The following is an 18,365-nucleotide window of genomic DNA, read 5'->3' on the forward strand; positions in this document are numbered from 1 at the left end:
TATACCAGCAGCCCACCATGATAGAATATAATTTTTGAGGTCATTTTTTTAAAGTCTTGCAGTCATACAATGTTATTTACATTCTAAAATAATAAAGACCTTTGTTTGTAGTGTTTATACATTATTTTTGTGGCATTTATAAAGAGTTGCCTTCAGCTCTTCATAAACGCAGAAATGCACTTGATTTAAGGATAAATAGAGCTCATTCTCTTTCATTCCTGTACATATATGCAGAGTGCGAATTACAGGGGGGTTTGAGGGGCTCTGACCTCCCTAATTAACGCTTGATCCCTCTGATGGACATAAAAACAAGATGTATGAAGGGGTCTGCACATTAATATTTAAGAAATAGTTTGCTCTGGTCTGTATCTTAAATAATATTCAAAATTAAAATAATAGATAACTTCAATATACATTTGAACACCCCTAATAATGGTTTATATCATTGTAAATGCATGTTTGCACCAAAAGTATGAATTTATCGGTTTGAAACCGGCACATCTAGAGCACCAACAGAGAGTGTAAGTGTTCACAAAACATTTTTCTTGAAAAAAGGTGTTTGTAGGGGTCTGTAAAGCTAGATGTTTGTATTTTATTATACACTGGCTCGCACATAAAAGTTAAACAGGTAAATAAAAATATGTGCAATCTTTTATGATCATTCATTAATAGGTGCAGGAAGGCAAACCTGTCACTGTTTATTTAATATCACAAATGTGATTGAGAACCACTCAATATCCCTCAGAACGCTGAAAACATAACAAGTTTGATTAATAAATACACTAAACTAAAATACACTAAAATACACTAAATACATATACTTAAATACACTAAAACACCGATGCCCCTGATGTCAGAGTTTTCACACACCGCTAAGCTTTCAACTCTGTGCACAATTTAATCATGTGACCTGCACGTTCTTTCACAAATGGAATAAACAACCTGAAGAGTTTGTTTTACCTTCTGTCTATACGTTTGTTTGATTTGCACTTATTTTACCTGTTTGGGCAGGTACTATTAGCCAACCGACACTTTTGCTTAGGGACTAATTTAACCCATAACCGTGGTAAGCAGCCGCTTAGGGCCCCAGGAAATTTGGGGCCCCCCTATTAAATACTTAGTAGTATAACATATAACTATAAATTATTTATATATCACATCGTTTTCTATCATATTTGTCTAATAGATAAAATTGCAGCATAATTATTACCTCTGTGCAAATTTGTCCTCCACCCCCCAATAATGGAGCAGTCCAACAGTCAAATCGGATAAAGATTTAGCATAAAAATAAAACCATTTATTTGTATTATTATTATTATTATTATTATTATTATTTTAAGAAAAATATATAAAAGAAGATTGAGTGACATAAGTTAGTCATCAACACAAACAAAGAAACAAAGAAATAAATAAATAAATACAAAGGGTGCATATTAGGATGTTTGGGCCTCATGGCTAGAATTGCTTAGGGCCCCCAAATGACTAAATCCACCCCTGCTTCTGCTTTCCTTGTTATATGAAGTTTGCATTTGTGTTGACTGTCATTTGTATCATAGCATGTTAAAATGGGGCTGTCATTGGGGTGGTCATATGTCCTCTCACAGTGTGATGTCACCATGGGTCCATCAGACCTCAAGCCTTTTGACAACATCGTGTCAAAATGAGCAACATGTGGTGATTCAGCTTTGAGATGTTCCTGATGGATCAGGGTGATGCACATGGCCAGCACTCTTTGCCTATCAGTCTTCACTTCGTAAAGCCTCAGAGACCTCAAAATCAGCTCAGAGCTGCAGGAGATCTAGCACACATAAAATATTGAGGGTATGCTTGAATTATTTGACAGATCTGGTAGTGAAAGTTGTTATAACACTGAGAGGAAGCCCTGTCGAAGAACCTAGGATGTCTAGTTTTTAGTAACATTTTTGACTTGAAATATTGCTCATTTAGAAGGTAGAAGGTATAAAATGATGATAGGTCATTGAGGCCAGAGCTTTCCATATCCAGTCTTCGTGTCGTCTTAAAAATGATCTGCATGCATATGAAATTACTGAAAATAAATGTAGTATACGTGCCAGACCAGTATGTGACACTGCAGTTCTACAACAGAGAGATGCACAAAACAGAGGACTTGGAACATGAGCCTAAACATGACAGAAACCAACACAAGAAAAACATGATGAATGCTTTTTAGTTTTTAGCTGTTAAGCTCAGTAGCTTCTGCTGCACAAACATATGCCTTTTAGTCCACCATTGTTGTTGTTGCTGTTAGATGATGTATGGTGTCTGACTAGTCAAGACGTGGGCTGATGACATCATAATTTTTAAGAAATATGTGGATTGGGTGTCCACAATAAAAAGCCAAGGCATCATTTCCAGATTTATCCTTTCTGGGAAATTGTTTCACTGTCCCAAACCACCAGTTCCATCTGGACAAAATGCCTATATGATAAATATTTGTGTATAAAAAATGAAGCAACTCTTCATGAAGCAACAGCTTTGATGTTGCTGGACAAACATAAAAGCAGACATTCTATCATGTATATCTTATATTTAGTTATTGAATTTTTCTTCTTCTTCCTATTGCACAAGTCCATGGTTTCTTTTTTTGGTCTGTATATAGTATTTTATTTATGTTTTCTTTTCTTTTTTGTTTATTATTAAACGGTGAATAATTATGTTTATGTCTGACACGGGACATAACTTGACTAAAATATTGACCATAAAAATATGGTCTCCTCATGTGGACACGGCCCGAATTATTCCAAAATTAAGTGGGCCTGAGGTGGTTAGTATTATGAGTAATGTTTTATTAATACTTGTAATACCATCAACATTATTATTATTATACAATTAATATTATATTAAGGCTGACACGGTGGCTCAGTGGTTAGCACTCACAGCAAGGTCGGTGTTTCAAGTCCCGGCTGTGTCAGTTAGCATTTCTGTGTGGAGTTTGCATGTTCTCCCCGTGTTGGCGTGGGTTTACTTCAGGTGCTCTGGTTTCCCCCACAGTCCAAGCACATGCGCTATAGGTGAATTGAACAAACTAATTTGGCTGTAATGTATGCGTGTGAATAAGTGTGTATGGATGTTTCCTAGAACTGGGTTGCGGCTGGAAGGGCATCTGCTGCGTAAAAACATATGCTGGAATAGTTGGTGGTTGATTCCACTGTGGCGATCTCTGAAAAAGAGACTAAGCCGAAGGGAACTTAATGAATGAATGAATCTCTGTGATTTAACTACACTGTAAAACCCAAAAAGTAAAGTAACTCAAACCATTTGAGGAAACTGATTGCTGCAAACTATTTAAGTTTAAAAACTAATCCTAATGAGTACTGTGAACTTAATCCATGTGAGGAGAACTTAAATGAACTGAGTACTGTAAAACCAAATTTAAGGCAACTCAAAGTTAAGGCAACTCAAACTGTTTGAGGAAACTGATTGCAGCAAACCATTTAAGTTAAAAAATGTATCTATATGAGTTCTGTGACCATGATCCATTAAGCTGAAGTAATGAGGTATTTAAATAACTCAGTACCATCAACACTGAGTTCAAAACTCTTTATAAATGAGTAGAATTAACTTTCAGTCAATTTTGAGTTAACCACACACATTTGAACAAGTTGACTGTTGGATTTCACAATGTACTTAATCAGTTCACCTAGATATAAATAAAGCATTAAATAAAACCTCGGAGACGCAGTGGCGCAGTAGGTAGTGCTGTCGCCTTACAGCAAGAAGGTCGCTGGTTCGAGCCTCGGCTGGGTCAGTTGATGTTTCTCTGTGGAGTTTGCTTGTTCTCCCTGCATTTATGTGGGTTTCCTTCTGGTGCTTCGGTTTCCCCCACAGTCCAAAGACATGGGTACAGGTGATTTGGGTAGGCTAAATTGTCCATAGTGTATGAGTGTGAATGAGTGTGTGTGGATGTTTTCCAGAGATGGGTTGCGGCTGGAAGGGCATCTGCTTCGTAAAAGCGTGCTTTAATAAAGATGTCTCAAGGTTGCAAACACAGGGCAGAATAGTAAACTGCTATTAGTATAGTATCCACACCAGCAGTATATGGTGGTATATACTTTTTAGAGCACAGCCTTCTCTCCCTCTCTCGTTCTCTCTAATCTCGTTTGCTCTATCTCCCTCTAGTGGTCAACTTGTATCATAACCTTAATATTTAGAACATTTTGTACCCTCTGGCACAAAAAGAGCAAATCTGAATGTTTTTTTCTCAAGGTATTTTTAAATTATGATTGCTACCAGAACAAGGAATTTTATAATTAATACAGTATTTTGTTAGTGATATATATATCAGTTCTCTGTCAAGTTAATAGCTGTAATATTGGTTTAGATTTGCTTCATATAAACAGCATTGTGGGATTTTACACTAACAACAGGGTTTGTGGCTAGAGTGCTGTACCAAAAAGACACATTCACCTAAAAAACTTTAGCATTTTAGATTATATTAGACCTTAAGGTGTATTTATTGCAGAGGTTTAATGGCGCTGCAGCATTTTCAGATTAATGCTGAATATATTCATTTACAGTTTACTGCTAGCAATTTGCAATTATCCCTCTCTCAGTGGAGTTATTAAAATTTTCGATGAGATTTAGTAATTGAAGACAGGTGTATTATATATTTTGTTGTATCATATAGAAGAAAGTTTCAAATATGAAACACTAGACTTGGAAAACCATTCACAGTTTTTTTAAAACCCCCGAGAGGGACATAAACTTCATGATACAGTTTTCCACCTAATTTCCTCAGCAGACCTTTCAGAAATAAATCAGCATTTTATTTTCCCACACCAGGAAATAAATGGCTTTTTATATGTCCTAATAGGCTTTCTGTGCACATGTGGAAGAGAAGAAAAATTGAGGCTTCAGCCAGGATTTTGTGTGTGTGTGTTGTCTGGCACATGGGAGCATATGTCTAGAGAGCACTGTCACCATGGCAACAGTGTGCTTGCCAGATAAAACCGTCTCTGCATGGGTTGAAATGCTCATCAAGTGATAATTATCTCATCGATTAACACACTCATCAACACACATAAAACTGTAAAATTAGACCTGAAGACTTTTCAAATGCATCTCATTCCATCTGCTTTTTAATTATATCTTATTTAATATTAATATTATTATCTTTAAGTTTAAAATCTGTAATATGTCAACATATTTACAGTATGTATTTATATCTAATTTAAGCATTATTACATCCCATTGAGTTTGGGACTAAACCTGACAATTACTGTAAACTCGGATTAACTTCTCTCTCTCTGTTGTTGGATCAGTTTATACCTGTCTACATGATGCAGAGGGACTTTTATTATCACATGTATGAGCATTTTTAATCTATATGATCAAATCATCCATTTTATTTTATTATGAATGCTGATCAGATCAGGTAAGGTAGTTGTAATTCAATCTGATTTAGTTTTCAAAGAACTGGGTATTGAATCTTAATGTTACATTGGAGAATTGCATGTAAATGTAAATTAATGATACTGTAGGTATAGTTCATATCATTTATAGTATTATATTTCTATAATAAATATTCACTTTTCTTTGGCTTAGCCACTGACTTACCAGGGGTCGTCACAGCGGAATGAACCACATTTAGTAAATATTAACATAATACATTCATCATTAAATACAGCGAGGAAAATAGGTATTGAAAATGACCTGTTTTTTTCCTAGCAATAATATTTCTAAAGGAGCTGTTGACATGGAAATGAACCAGATTTTGGTAAATTCTCATAGAATATGTTATGTGAAGAAAGAGTTATGTGTGTAATTACATTGAAATGACACAAGGAGAAAGTACTGAACTACTGAAACGTGTTTATTACTTTACTTTTGATTGCAGCTTCTGTGTTTTGGATCATTGTCTTGCTAAAATGTCCACTTTGGTCTCATCTTTATCATCCTGATAAAGCCATAAAGACCAATGACGAAGGGCAGAGAGTTGCTGAATAACTACTGAGAGATTTCAGCTGCTGTCTGGGCTCTCACTGCCTTTCTACACCTCCCTTCCTTCATGTGTTCAATACTTTTTCCCTGTGTCGTTTCATTTGATGACACAAAATTTAATTTATAAACTAATTAGATTTGTTTTCTTTGCATATATGGATTTCACATATGCATTACCAACATTTTTGGCAAATTTCAAGTCAACGTCACCTTTAGATTTTTTCTTTGCATTATTTACAAATATGTGATTGTAAGAAAATGATTTAGTTTTAATATTATGAAATGCTCAACGATGCTACTCATGTTTGTAATCCTGGAGTGCTTCCTGACAAATGTAGAATCGCTCATCCTGAAAAGAACAGAATTTTCTTCTTTTTATTGATCTGGATCATCTTGCTGCTGGTTAGCATCTCACGCTGAGGAGCAGCATCCAAAATATGTGCAAATCTTTTCAGCAGGGAATGGGTGTGTTCACTGCACCGAAGTGAAGGCATCAATACATTCATCAGAATTTGATGCAGCAAAACGGAGTGTATGAATGTAGTCTTTGCTGTAGATACTAAGAGAACCAATCATGGCGTTCACAACAAAACGGATTTGTTTCTTTATTAGTGTCTATATTTGCTTTACTTCATAAAAGACTAGAGAGAGAGAGAGATAATGTGGCATAAAATAAATCATCATATAAACAGAAAGACTTGTTTTGTCTTTTTACTACAGTAGCCAGAATGAAAAGTGTTGCTTCCCTCCTCGACGTGGGGGAGGGAAGCGTGTCAAAGGATGTGTTAAAGGGAAAAAGAGAGAGAGCCAAGCGGTGAGTCGGCAAGAGCAGAGTATCTGCAGCGGGCTTCATTTGGATAAAGTCCACCTTCAGCATAAGACTGAAGAGAAAGATCGCAGGATATTATAAAAGAAAGATGATGGATTAGGAAATGTTGCGCACAACGGATTAGAAAAAAGTGCTCCAGATCTGCATTAGGTGAGCCTGATATTGGTGGCGGACATGGCAGTGAGTGCGTGGCAGGCTCTGTCTCCGCTGCAGTGGGCTCGCTGGGGCTGGGACACACTGCTGGGAGGGACATCTGGAGAGGAAGGGGTAGATCCAGCTCTAGGACTCCTCCGACGCCTCAGCTGGACCTCCAGATATGATTACATGATCCCAGACGGGCAAAGGTGAGCATGGGATAGATAGCAGCAGGGAGAGGACAGGGACTAATGTGGTACGACTGGGTGGTGGTCTGCACATCTGTCTGAGGCTGCGCCTTTAATGCTGTGATTAGTCTGTTACTGGATTTGTACCAATTAGCTTTCCTACGCAACCGCATATTTTGTCAGGTCTGTGTATTACAGTATGCATCAATGCCAAAACGTAAAAACGGTGACAAACCAACATTTTGTGGCATTGATGTAAATAAAAACGGTGACAAACCAACATTTTGTGGCATTGATGTAAAAAGCAACATGGGCATCATCGGTCTCGACTGAAATGGCATTCAAATGTGTTAACTGGGTTTGATATTCCAACTTCGCTCTGATATTGGTCATAATGAAATAATGAGTGAATGAGAGAGAATACAGACACCATGGGGGAATGTAATACGTGTTTGAGCTGCTGTTATTGGTCTCCTGTTGTAGCTGCAGACCCAGAGCTTTAAAATCCATCTGTAATAACCCAATAGGGTAGGGGTCGGGAATCTTTTTTCAGCAAAGAGCCATTTCTGATTTTTTTTAAACAAATGCATTTTTGTAAAGAGCCTATATATATATTTGTGTGTGTGTGTGTGTGTGTGTGTATGTGTGTGTGTGTGTATATCTAAAAATGCCTTTTTAAAAATGCATTTGCTACTGTATTTCTATAAATTAATATAGTATAGTATATTACTACTAATACTATATTATTATTTGTAATATTACTATAAATAATACAAGTTTAAACAAATCCTTTTAATTTATGTCCATGCACAACTCAAAAATAAACAAATATGAAGCATCACATGTTGAGCAAGTCCATGAATGAAGAAAGTTATAGTATTTTTAGTTTCGCCATCACTACTCATAAATGTTGTTTGAATTTAAGTTACCATAGAAATGTAAGTTGTTTGCCCTTTATTGGTGTCACAATTCAGGTTTATCCACATTGCCACAAACGCACATTTGTCGAAATGTCCTTTTATTGTTAACTGAGTTCTTATTCATTCAACTCAATGTCTAGAGCACTTTCAACAAACCAAAATGGGTACCAAAGTGCTGTAAAAACACATAAAACACATGCAAACATACCAGAACCAAAATGCATAAACTCACAGCAAATGATTAAAAGCTAAAGAAAATAAGAGTGTTTTCAGTGACCTCTTAAAAAGACTCAAAAGTTGGAGTTGTTGGAGCTGTTCTTGATCTGTTCTTCATTGTGCTGGATAAAATTACAATTTAAAAGGGCATTGTAATTGTATTTTCGATAGGAAACTGATTTTTAGTGATGGTTATAGTTTTTTAAACTGTAAAATAATATTGAAGGAAGACAGCTGGAGAGCCACATATTTTTGGTCAAAGAGCCACATGTGGCTCGAGAGCCATAGGTTTCACTCCCCTGCAATACGGTGTTGAATTATGCCTACGTCGTGATATACTGTAGATGCACGTGTATTTATTTGATCCTGATTTATAATTATGAGCTGTGACATGTTGCCACATAAACAGCTGTTTATTTATGTATCTCTGCTGGATTGGAAATGCAGCTTCTTTGAATGTCTTGACGTTAACATGGTTATTGAATAAACTCTTAATTCAGTTTATTAAGACTCTCTTTTGTCTCACTGTCTCTTCTGTAGGAGCTCAGACTCAGACGGAGCTTTCGAAACCCCAGAGTCTACCACTCCTGTGAAGTCCGTATCCCCATCAGTGCCCCCAACAGAGCACCCCTACACCAGTTCGGAGACATTGTCCCCTAAACACACAGGTAGGTTTATTGTTTACAATATTTCTCCATATAGGCGGTGGCTCAGTGGCTAGCACTGTCACCTCACAGCAAGAAGGTAGCTGGTTCGAGTCCCGGCTGGGCCATTTGGCATTTCTGTGTGGAGTTTGCATGTTCTCCCCATGATCAAGTAGGTTTCCTCCGTGTGTTCCGGTTTCCCCCACAGTCCAAAGACATGTACTATAGATAAATTGAATAAACTAAATTGGCCATAGTGTATGAGTGTGTGTGTAAAGGGTGTTTCCCAGAACTGGGTTGCAGCCGGAAGGGCATCTGCTGTGTAAAATGTAGAGTATTATCAGATATTAAACAATAAAACAAACATCAACTGACCCAGCTGAGGCTTGAACCAGCGTCCTTCTTGCTGTGAGGCAACTGTGCTACCCACTGCACCACTGTGCAGCTCTGAATCACTCTGTGATCTTCTTTAAAGTATGATCTGTTCTTCAAAATGTATATTAATGTGACCATTTTTCACAGCTTCTTCTTCTGACGTCCCTGCCAGTGAAGGTGAAGACCCATCACTCCATAGATCTCCCAGTCGCTCTGATTCGACAGCCTTTGATGAGGACAAACCAATAGCTGCTAGTGGCACCTACAACCTAGAGTACTTAATCTCTAATGACCCTTTTCCAGAATCAAATTTTGGTTCTGGATCAAGCCGAGCACCTCTCACCCGCTCTCAAAGCCTACAGTCTGGTGAGTTAGAAAGCCCAGGAAACAAATCCCCAGGAATCTCCGACAAACCCATTCACCCACGAACAGAGTCTTTTAACATAGGAACAGAGAGTGCACCGGGAACCCTTCGTAGAGTGAAGAAGCCCCGTCCAGGTTCTCTGAAGAAGAAGCCTCTCTCCAGACAAAACTCAAACCCAGAGCGTTCTTCTCCTAAAACTGTGTCCTCCAGCAGCACTCCTGAACAGAAAAAGAGAGGGAAACCCCGTCCTGAAAGCCCCTTGCAAACCCAAGATAAGCCTAGTTCTTCTCCTAGCCCTAGTCCTAGTCCTGCTGGTACCCTACGCAGGAACAGGGGAAAGTCTCAAGTAGAGAGTTCTCCACCTTTGGCTGAGGAGATTACGACCACCTCAATATCAGCTCAACCCTTACTGGAACTACCTGATCCAGTACCAGAAGCTTCAACTGTCCCTGACGAGGAGTCTCCTATCCTTCCCAGTGCCTCCTACAAATGGGATCCGGATAACTTTGAAAATATTAACCCATTTAGTACGGGAGGCAGTAAGATTGCCAATTCGCCAGTCTTAGGCAGGAAGGCTGACTTTACATCAGTTCAAGACACCCCTGCTGCTCTGGAACAGCCCCGTGCCCCTTCCCCTGCTAAAGCGCAACCCCTAAACGTTGAGGAACAGCCAATCCCCAATCGTCAACCAGTCAGACTGGAGTTTGACTATTCAGAGGACAGTGGAGAGGCATCACGCAGCACTCCTCCTCCCAAAAACCTGGGCAAGAAACCAGGTGCCAAGATGCCAATCCGAAAGCCTAAACTAGGGATAAAGAAGGCCCCTCCACCCCAAATGGAGCAGATAGACAATGCACCTCTCCCAGCACTTTCAAATGACAATGACGATATCCCAATCCCCAAGGCATCATACAACTTTGACCCCAGCAAGTGGGAAGACCCTAATTTTAATCCATTTTCTTCAAACACTGGTATCCCCAATTCTCCAGGTCTTTCTAAAGGATCATACAGCTTTGAATCAGACTCCTTTGATGGCTCAATCAGTCCCTTCAAATCATCCAGCAAGATTGGGAACTCACCCCCGAAAGGTGCCTCTTTTGACCAGACCAGCAATGATAATGAAAATGACAATGATCACATTGTTGAGCTGGAGGATCACAACCAGAACAAACCTGCCAAAACCAAGAAGAAGCCTCTCAAATCGTAAGTCTAAAATTACGTTATGCACTTTTCATTTCATGATGTGTGCTGTTCATCCAGTGTTGTCAGTAGTTCAATTGTACATTTTCTTGTGTGTATTTCTATGGAGCTAAAACTATGCCAAAACAATGTGCATTTGAATTGTGTTAATTTGAATTATTGACAATTGTAATTTAATAAATCTGATTTTTTATATGGTGTTAAAATTGTTTTGAATTTGAATTTCTTAATTTTAATTTGAATTTCATAACCTGAATATTGAACACCTGAAATTTAAGACAACTAAACTTTTCAATGCAGAATTTTTCATAGACATATTTTCAAACAATGATTTTTTTGTGTGTTCTGGATTCCTAAACTGCAGATATCCAGTTAAAATACAGTTTCAAGTTTTCAAGATGAAAAAATTCAGATTATCAAATTCAATATTCTAAAATTTAAAACCAGAAATTCAGATTGTTAAATTTACATTCAGCAGAAAGTAGGCCAGGGGTTAAATTTATAGAATATTGAATTTGATCATCTGAATTTCTGAAAACTTAAAACTGTGTTTTTACAAACTGGATATTCGCAGTTTAGGAATCCAGAAAACAAAAAATCTTTGTTTGAAAGTAAGTCTAATAAAAAAATCTGCCCTGAATAATTCAGTTGTCTTAAATTTAAGATGTTCAGTATATTTAGGTTATGAAATTCAAATTCAAATGAAGAAATTCATATTAAGAAATTCAAAGCAATCTTTAACGGCATATAAAAGTTCTGATTTATTAAATTACAATTGTCAACAATTTAAACAAACACTATTCAAATTTACATTGTTTTGGCATATTAGTAGCTCCATATATTTCTAAATATTCTCATTCATGTGTATGTTGGAAGGTGTTAGTACTTGTTTGTCAGCCTCTATCACATGTCTGTGTGTTGATCTCATGTATCACAGGAAATCCAGCAATGTTTCTTCTCTGTGTTGTTTCTTGTAAGTAGAGAGATGGTGTACAAATCGGCATAAGTAATATGGCTTAACATAAAACATCATTTTAACACAATTTAACTCATCATGTTGTATTTTATTATGAAATTGAATACATATGACTGATTTGACATCATTCTTAATTAGTCCTCCATCTTCCTCTTCTTCATGTTTTAAATTCTCTATTGAGAAAATGTTGCCCTCTAGTGAGTCTACCAAAAAGTGCAGTTGATTTCAAGAACGTGGCTAGAGGGCAAGTTCAGATACTGTATGTTAATGTCTGTAAATTTAGTCTAGAAAATATTGCACGATATAGTTTACAATATACACTTAATCCAAGCTGACTACCTTCTTTCAAATCAATCATTTTATTGTGTAAGACCATCTCCTGTGCATTTTTCAGATTTGTATATAGCATATATAGTATGTATTTCCTAGGTTCAAGCTATCCTCCCTTCCTGTCACAATTAAAGGTTTTTATCAGCTATATTTAAAAATCTATTTATTTACTTGCAGAGAGACACAGTTTAGTAATATACACTTACAGTGTAATTTGGGCCCAAGGTTAGTAAGAGCAACAGAATGGGATTTAATATGCATCTGTTATGTGTGGCATATGCCACTTCTTTTGTCATTAAGCAATTTAACTGGGGATTATCATTTATGACTGGGTCGGGGTGGAGACTGTTTGTTTTTATTTCTTTAATCTAAGCCTCAAATCTTTACTGAATTATTATCATGCTTCTGCAAGACATATTTCCAGTGCCTCTCTAATAATTGTTGGTCCTTGAAATCTTCGGATAGTTCAGTTGGTGCAAAAAAAAACAAACAATGTTGTCAGAAAATGACAAAAACAAAGCAAACAAACAAACTGCACACCATCAGACTGATTTATCACACCATGAATAACTCATTTTATTGTGTACTAGCAAGATATTAACTCATGAGATGTAATTCCGATATACTAGGCAGCATCATTTTACTGCTAAAATGTGAGTTTACTTGCTTTGACAGATGGTCTAAACAAGGTAGGTTTGTGTTATATAACTACAACTTCTATTTAATATAACATTATTTGTACAGTGTTTAATAAGAAATGCTGAATATAATATATAGGGTGGTTCCTAGTTGGTTTTTCTATTTATTTTTTGTATGTTTAGGTAAATCAGGCGTGCCCAAACCTTTTCTTAGGAAGGGCCAAAAGCCATACTTGATTAAGGCTAGAGGTCCGGAGGTAAATAAAGTTGCCATCGGTAATTTCCTAATTTCATTCATTTTCTTTTCGGCTTAGTCTCTTTATTAATCAGGGGTCGCCACAGCGGAATGAACCGCCGACTTGTCGAGCATATGTTTTACGCAGTGGATGCTTTTCCAGCTGCAACCCATCACTGGGAAATACACATACACTCTCACATTCACACACATACACTATAGCTAATTTAGCTTATCCAGTTCGAACCAGTGGCCTTCTTGCTGTGAGGCCACAGCGCTACCCACTGCACCACTGCACCGCCCATTTCCTAATTTATTTAATAATATTTAAAAATAAGTAGAAAACCTTTATATTAACTAATACAGCATTGTTTATTTTACATTTTAGAATGAACTTATTACAGTAAAAACAAAAACATCTCATTTATAACTGGATGGATTTACACTACTTTTTGCCTTGCTTTGCTTACCGATGTCTTCTGTCGAGTAACATTATTATTATTTAAAAATTACATTTGATTGAAACATTTAATTTCAGTTTGCTTTTTTTTTGTAGCTCAGCAATAAAACAAACAAACAAAAAAATGTTACATCAAATTAGAAGTGAGGATCGCTTTTAAAGGCATTTGCACCAACCCTCTCTATCCTTCTCACTTTCTTCTCAGATGGGATGGTGAGCCAAATCAAATGTTACAATGCCGCGGGCCCTACTTTGGACATGTCTGATGTAAATATTTTTTCCAAATTGATACTTTAAGCTAACTAAAATTTTGTTATCTTTAACAGTAACACTTTTAGAGTGAAGAAGTCTCCAAAGAGGACTCAGATTCCTGATCCGCCAGCACAAGTAAGTCAAGATGTGAGTGGACATTGACCTACAAAGCCCTCACATAGTCATCACAGATGTTCATTCTGAAGATGATCTGTTTCTCCCTTTCGCTGTCACCTCATATCATAACAGTGTTGTCCTGTGTGTTCTCCACTCTCGCCCACCACTTCACACACACATCATCACCTGCAGGAGCACTCGCCCGATGCAGATCCCGACCCTTCTCAAGATCATGCCACAGATGAGGAGAAACTGGCCTCCTCCACCAATCAGAAATGGACTAGACATGATGTGGAGGTGGAGCTGACCTCTGGCCCCCAAGATTTCCCACAGCCGACCGACTTCACAGCTTTTGTCAATGAGAACAGTTTTTCACAGAGTGATGGTAAGAGGACAAAAGATGGATGGATTTTATTTCAAAGGAATAATACTTGCAGTAACAACTACTGTATTGCATAAATGTAAAAATAATATATCATCAATAAAATAATTAAAATAAATAAGTGTCTGGATGAACTCTACTAACAAAAAATGTTTTTAAATGATATTTTTTTGAATATTCTTTTGTAAGAATATTCTTTTGAATATTTTTTTGTAAGATTCTACCATGAGATCTGTCACCACTATATGATCAAAGTTGATGGCTGAAACTACGAATGCCCTTTCACTGACTGGTTTTATTAGCCTTTGACCTAGAGGGAGCCATTTGTCCCCAGGGCAGTCTCTGCCCAAAACTAACTGGGTCAGTAGTACAGAAGCAAATAATTTATAGTGCCACTCTCATGTTGGTTCAGCCAGTCTGTTAACTGATGATCATCATAGAAAGAATATTTTTTGGAAGCTTTGAAGTTTACTTTTATTTCTTAATTTAGCCTTCTAAAATATTTCACCTGTTATATCTTCTCTCTTTTTTCTCTGGTGTCTTCTCCGCAGTTACAGACTATGAGATTGAATACATGGAGAAGATTGGCTCTTCTGCACCTGTGAGTATCTTAATAACCTACAGATCCACAAACTGCCAATTATAAAAAAACAAACAAACAAAAAACAGAGCTAATTTTAGATTTCTGGCCTTTGTATGTATGTGAATGCATATATGTATTTGTTTACAGCCTCTGTCTGGGAAGAAACCATCACTTTATCTGAAACTTGACTCTGTGACAGAAAGTACAAAGAGCACCTCCAATATGAATGATTCAGAGCCCAACTCCCCCTGCACTGGGTAATCCTAATTAACACACACACACACACACACACACACACACACACACACACACACACACACACACACACACACACACACACACACACACACACACACACACACACACACATATGGTACATTCATCAATTATCTAAACATGCAATAAATTTGAGATATTCTGTGTTAACACAGAGTAAAGTATCATTTCAGTTGGCCTCATAGCTGTCACTAAATGAGGCCATGGGGATATGAAATGTGGTATTTAGATTGATGTATATTACATGTGTTCACAAGAGTTGGTCTGACTCTTCACAGGAGCTTTGAGGAGATGGAGGCTCAGATTTCGCAGGGTAAATCCCCAGTGCTGCCACCACGTGGCACTCGTGAGCCTATGACCTCAGACAAAAGCAGAAAGAGGGACAGTCAGTCTCAGAGTCGAACGCAGAGCAATGAGAGAGATGGAGCGGTAAGTGGAAACCAATCAAACACTGTTCAGACAGTCAAAATGCAAGAAAAACACCACAAATGTGTGAAAATGGGGTTATGTTTTTATGAATGCTCAGCTTATCTGATATATTTACAATGCAATTTTTTGTTTGTTTTAATTATTAAAGTTACAGTGCAACATAAATTAATGCATACTGTTTGTCATAAGTTGTACTTTTATTATTTTCAAACTTGTATGCTATTATTTTGTGCAGTAAAACACAAAAGGAGACATTTTAAACTGTACATTCTCCACTTTTCTATATAAACATCAGCTGATGTACAACTGATTATTTTTGGATGTACTGTCTCTTTAAAAATATCCATTATTACGCTAAGCATGCAGCTTATAGTACTCAGGATCTCCCCACCAGAATCAGCGCTGCAGATTGTTTATTCATAGACTTCGTAAACCCATAATAAAAGGCTACATTTGAGCTTGCTCTGCCATACTGACACCCAGACACCTCCTGCTCCTCTTGTCCCTCTTCTGCTTTCGGTCCCAAACACAGTCCCCCATCCAGGGCCCCATGGACCCCTCAGATCTGCCTCTCTTAGACAGGTTGTCTGATTCACCTGCCCCTCTCAGCTACCTGGAGCCTGATCTGGCAGAGACCAACCCCACTGCCTTCGCCCAAAAACTGCAGGTGTGTAGAGAGAAGCCTACCTGCCAACTATCTCTTCCCCCTTGACCTTACTGCTGTGTGTGTGTGTGTATGTGTGTAAACCAGTGTGATTCACTGTCTTTGTTTGTCTTTTCAGTCTTTTGCATACCTTGTCTGCCTTGTTTATCCCTTGTTTTATTGATACGCCCCCGGTATGATGGTCATGAGATGTTAAAGGAATAGTTCAAGCAAAAATTTGAATTCTTTCATATTTATTCTAAACTTGTATGATTTTCTTTCTTTTGTTTATAGTGAAAATCAGTGAAAGCTTTTTTTTATTTTTAAAATAATACTAAATTCATCAAGGACACATTAAATGAATCAAAAATGACAAAAGATTATTTTACATTGTTACAAAAATGTCATTTCAATTAAATGTTCTTTTGAACTTTGTTCAAAGTATCATGAAAAATGTATGTATCATAGTGTCTATTAAAGGTGCAGTATGTAAGTTTGACACCCAGTGGTTGAAGTAGGTATTGCATTCCTGGATCAAAACAAATGCAAGCACAGGTTGCCAGATTGAGGACCAACAGGTGCGAGTCTGACAAGTGAGCCTAAAGGCTGATTTAAGTAGTGTTCTAAATAAAAGCATCGGTAGATGATAAAAGGAATATTTTCCTTATTAAAAGCAGTTTTTGTTCTAGCCAACACCTCAATTTGATACATTAGAAACAGTTTCTATTTTGTGCTGAACAACAGAAAACTGATAATGATCACCTCAGGTACACCTCATGTGCTTTATTCAGTGTTAAATACTAACAATAAGAGTTAAAATGCCATTTTATATGACGTTTATTGCCATACTAATGAAAGCAGCAGTAGATAGTTCACTTCAGATCTTGAAAACAAAATAAACCATTTGAAACTGAACTTTAGAATTGTGACTTAAAACCAACACATATAAATGATTCAGCATGTACATTTAATAATGTTAAAGAGCTTTAATTTGTTTTAATTGGGTTATAAACCTCACCATTTTGTGAGTGAGTGCATATTCTGTGCTTCTGAATGACTGTATTTAAATTTCTGTCGTGTTTTGTCTGTTGCAAACAGTTAATGCTTAAGGTGTTACAATGTAACCTGCTCACCTGTTTTTATGTTTGCAATATTTAGATTATTTGCTAATTAATAATTTCATGTAGAACTCTGAATCTGTGTCTCATTTCGGAGTCTGCTACTGTCCACCGGATGTCGCATTTCGGTCGTGGGTGCATGCTTTAAAAGTCTTCCTGACTGTAAGAATGAAATACGCTGTATTCCAACAAGACAACCCGGGGTGCTGAAATATAATTGGCTGAACTGCTAGTGGGTGGGTAAAAGAACCAAAACAAAGACAGCGTTCCGGCACATCACAGACATTTTCAAGGCAGATTAACTGACTTCAGCATTATTTTTCAGATAAACAAGAATGTTCACTTGGCATGTTTCTTAAATATCTGCAAACATAATATGGTATTTTTAAGCTCTAGAAGAGTCAAAAACGTACATACAGCACCTTTAAGCAGCACAACAGATTTCAACATTGATAATAGTAAGAAATGTTTCTTGAGTGTCTGATCAACTTATTAGTGTTATTTCTGAATTATCATGTGACACTGAGAACTGGAGTAAATGCTGCCATCAGTAAACTCAATAACTTTTTAATGTACAATACAACATAAAACAGTAATTAATATTTCGTCAAATATATACAAAAAAGTACCGTTTTCATTACTTTCATCACTATTTTAAAATAATCAAATGATTTGAATTGTACTTCTATGTCCCCTGAAATAGTCAGATACGTCATATGTACTATTTTGATGCTCCGGTGCAGTTTTGAAGCCTTGTAGGGTTGTTATCAAAATCAATTTAATACCATAACTTAAGACCATGTGTCTTGAGAACAAGACAAGATCAAGATTTTCAGGGGTTTAGGTAGTAAGATTAAGGCAGTGCAAGACCAAGACCAATACCAGGCCAGTACTTAGTCATTTATAAGATCAATGTTTAAAATATACACTGTGTGTACAGAAATACAAAACAATCCTTCTATAGATTTGTTCCAGCTCAAGACCTGGATCATCAATAGTAGGGTCAACTCAAAAACCAGAAACATAGAACCTAGCCCTCATTTATCTTTTATTGCATAGAGAAGAGCAACTGAAAGTCTACTACACAAAGAAAG

The 18,365-nt window shown here is 37.0% G+C and overlaps 1 protein-coding gene across 11 annotated transcripts in view; it reads left to right on the top strand.

Annotated features, from left to right (window-relative positions):
• tacc2 (transforming, acidic coiled-coil containing protein 2) overlaps positions 1-18,365 on the top strand; it is a 99,623-nt gene that overhangs the window by 54,172 nt on the left and 27,086 nt on the right. For 6 of the 11 annotated variants that reach the window (XM_087279393.1, XM_087279397.1, XM_087279400.1 and 3 more), the window contains 8 exons: positions 8,790-8,917; positions 9,416-10,835; positions 13,798-13,870; positions 13,973-14,225; positions 14,774-14,823; positions 14,953-15,062; positions 15,360-15,510; positions 16,043-16,177. In XM_087279393.1, coding sequence (XP_087135519.1) covers positions 8,790-8,917; positions 9,416-10,835; positions 13,798-13,870; positions 13,973-14,225; positions 14,774-14,823; positions 14,953-15,062; positions 15,360-15,510; positions 16,043-16,177 — 2,320 coding nt within the window. The remainder of the gene's footprint in view (positions 1-8,789; positions 8,918-9,415; positions 10,836-13,797; positions 13,871-13,972; positions 14,226-14,773; positions 14,824-14,952; positions 15,063-15,359; positions 15,511-16,042; positions 16,178-18,365) is intronic. The other 5 variants (XM_087279399.1, XM_087279404.1, XM_087279403.1 and 2 more) reach the window with 3 other exon arrangements.

This window comes from Danio rerio, chromosome 13 (assembly GCF_052040795.2).
Source record: "Danio rerio strain M-AB ecotype USA chromosome 13, GRCz13ab, whole genome shotgun sequence".
Taxonomy (NCBI): domain Eukaryota; kingdom Metazoa; phylum Chordata; class Actinopteri; order Cypriniformes; family Danionidae; genus Danio; species Danio rerio.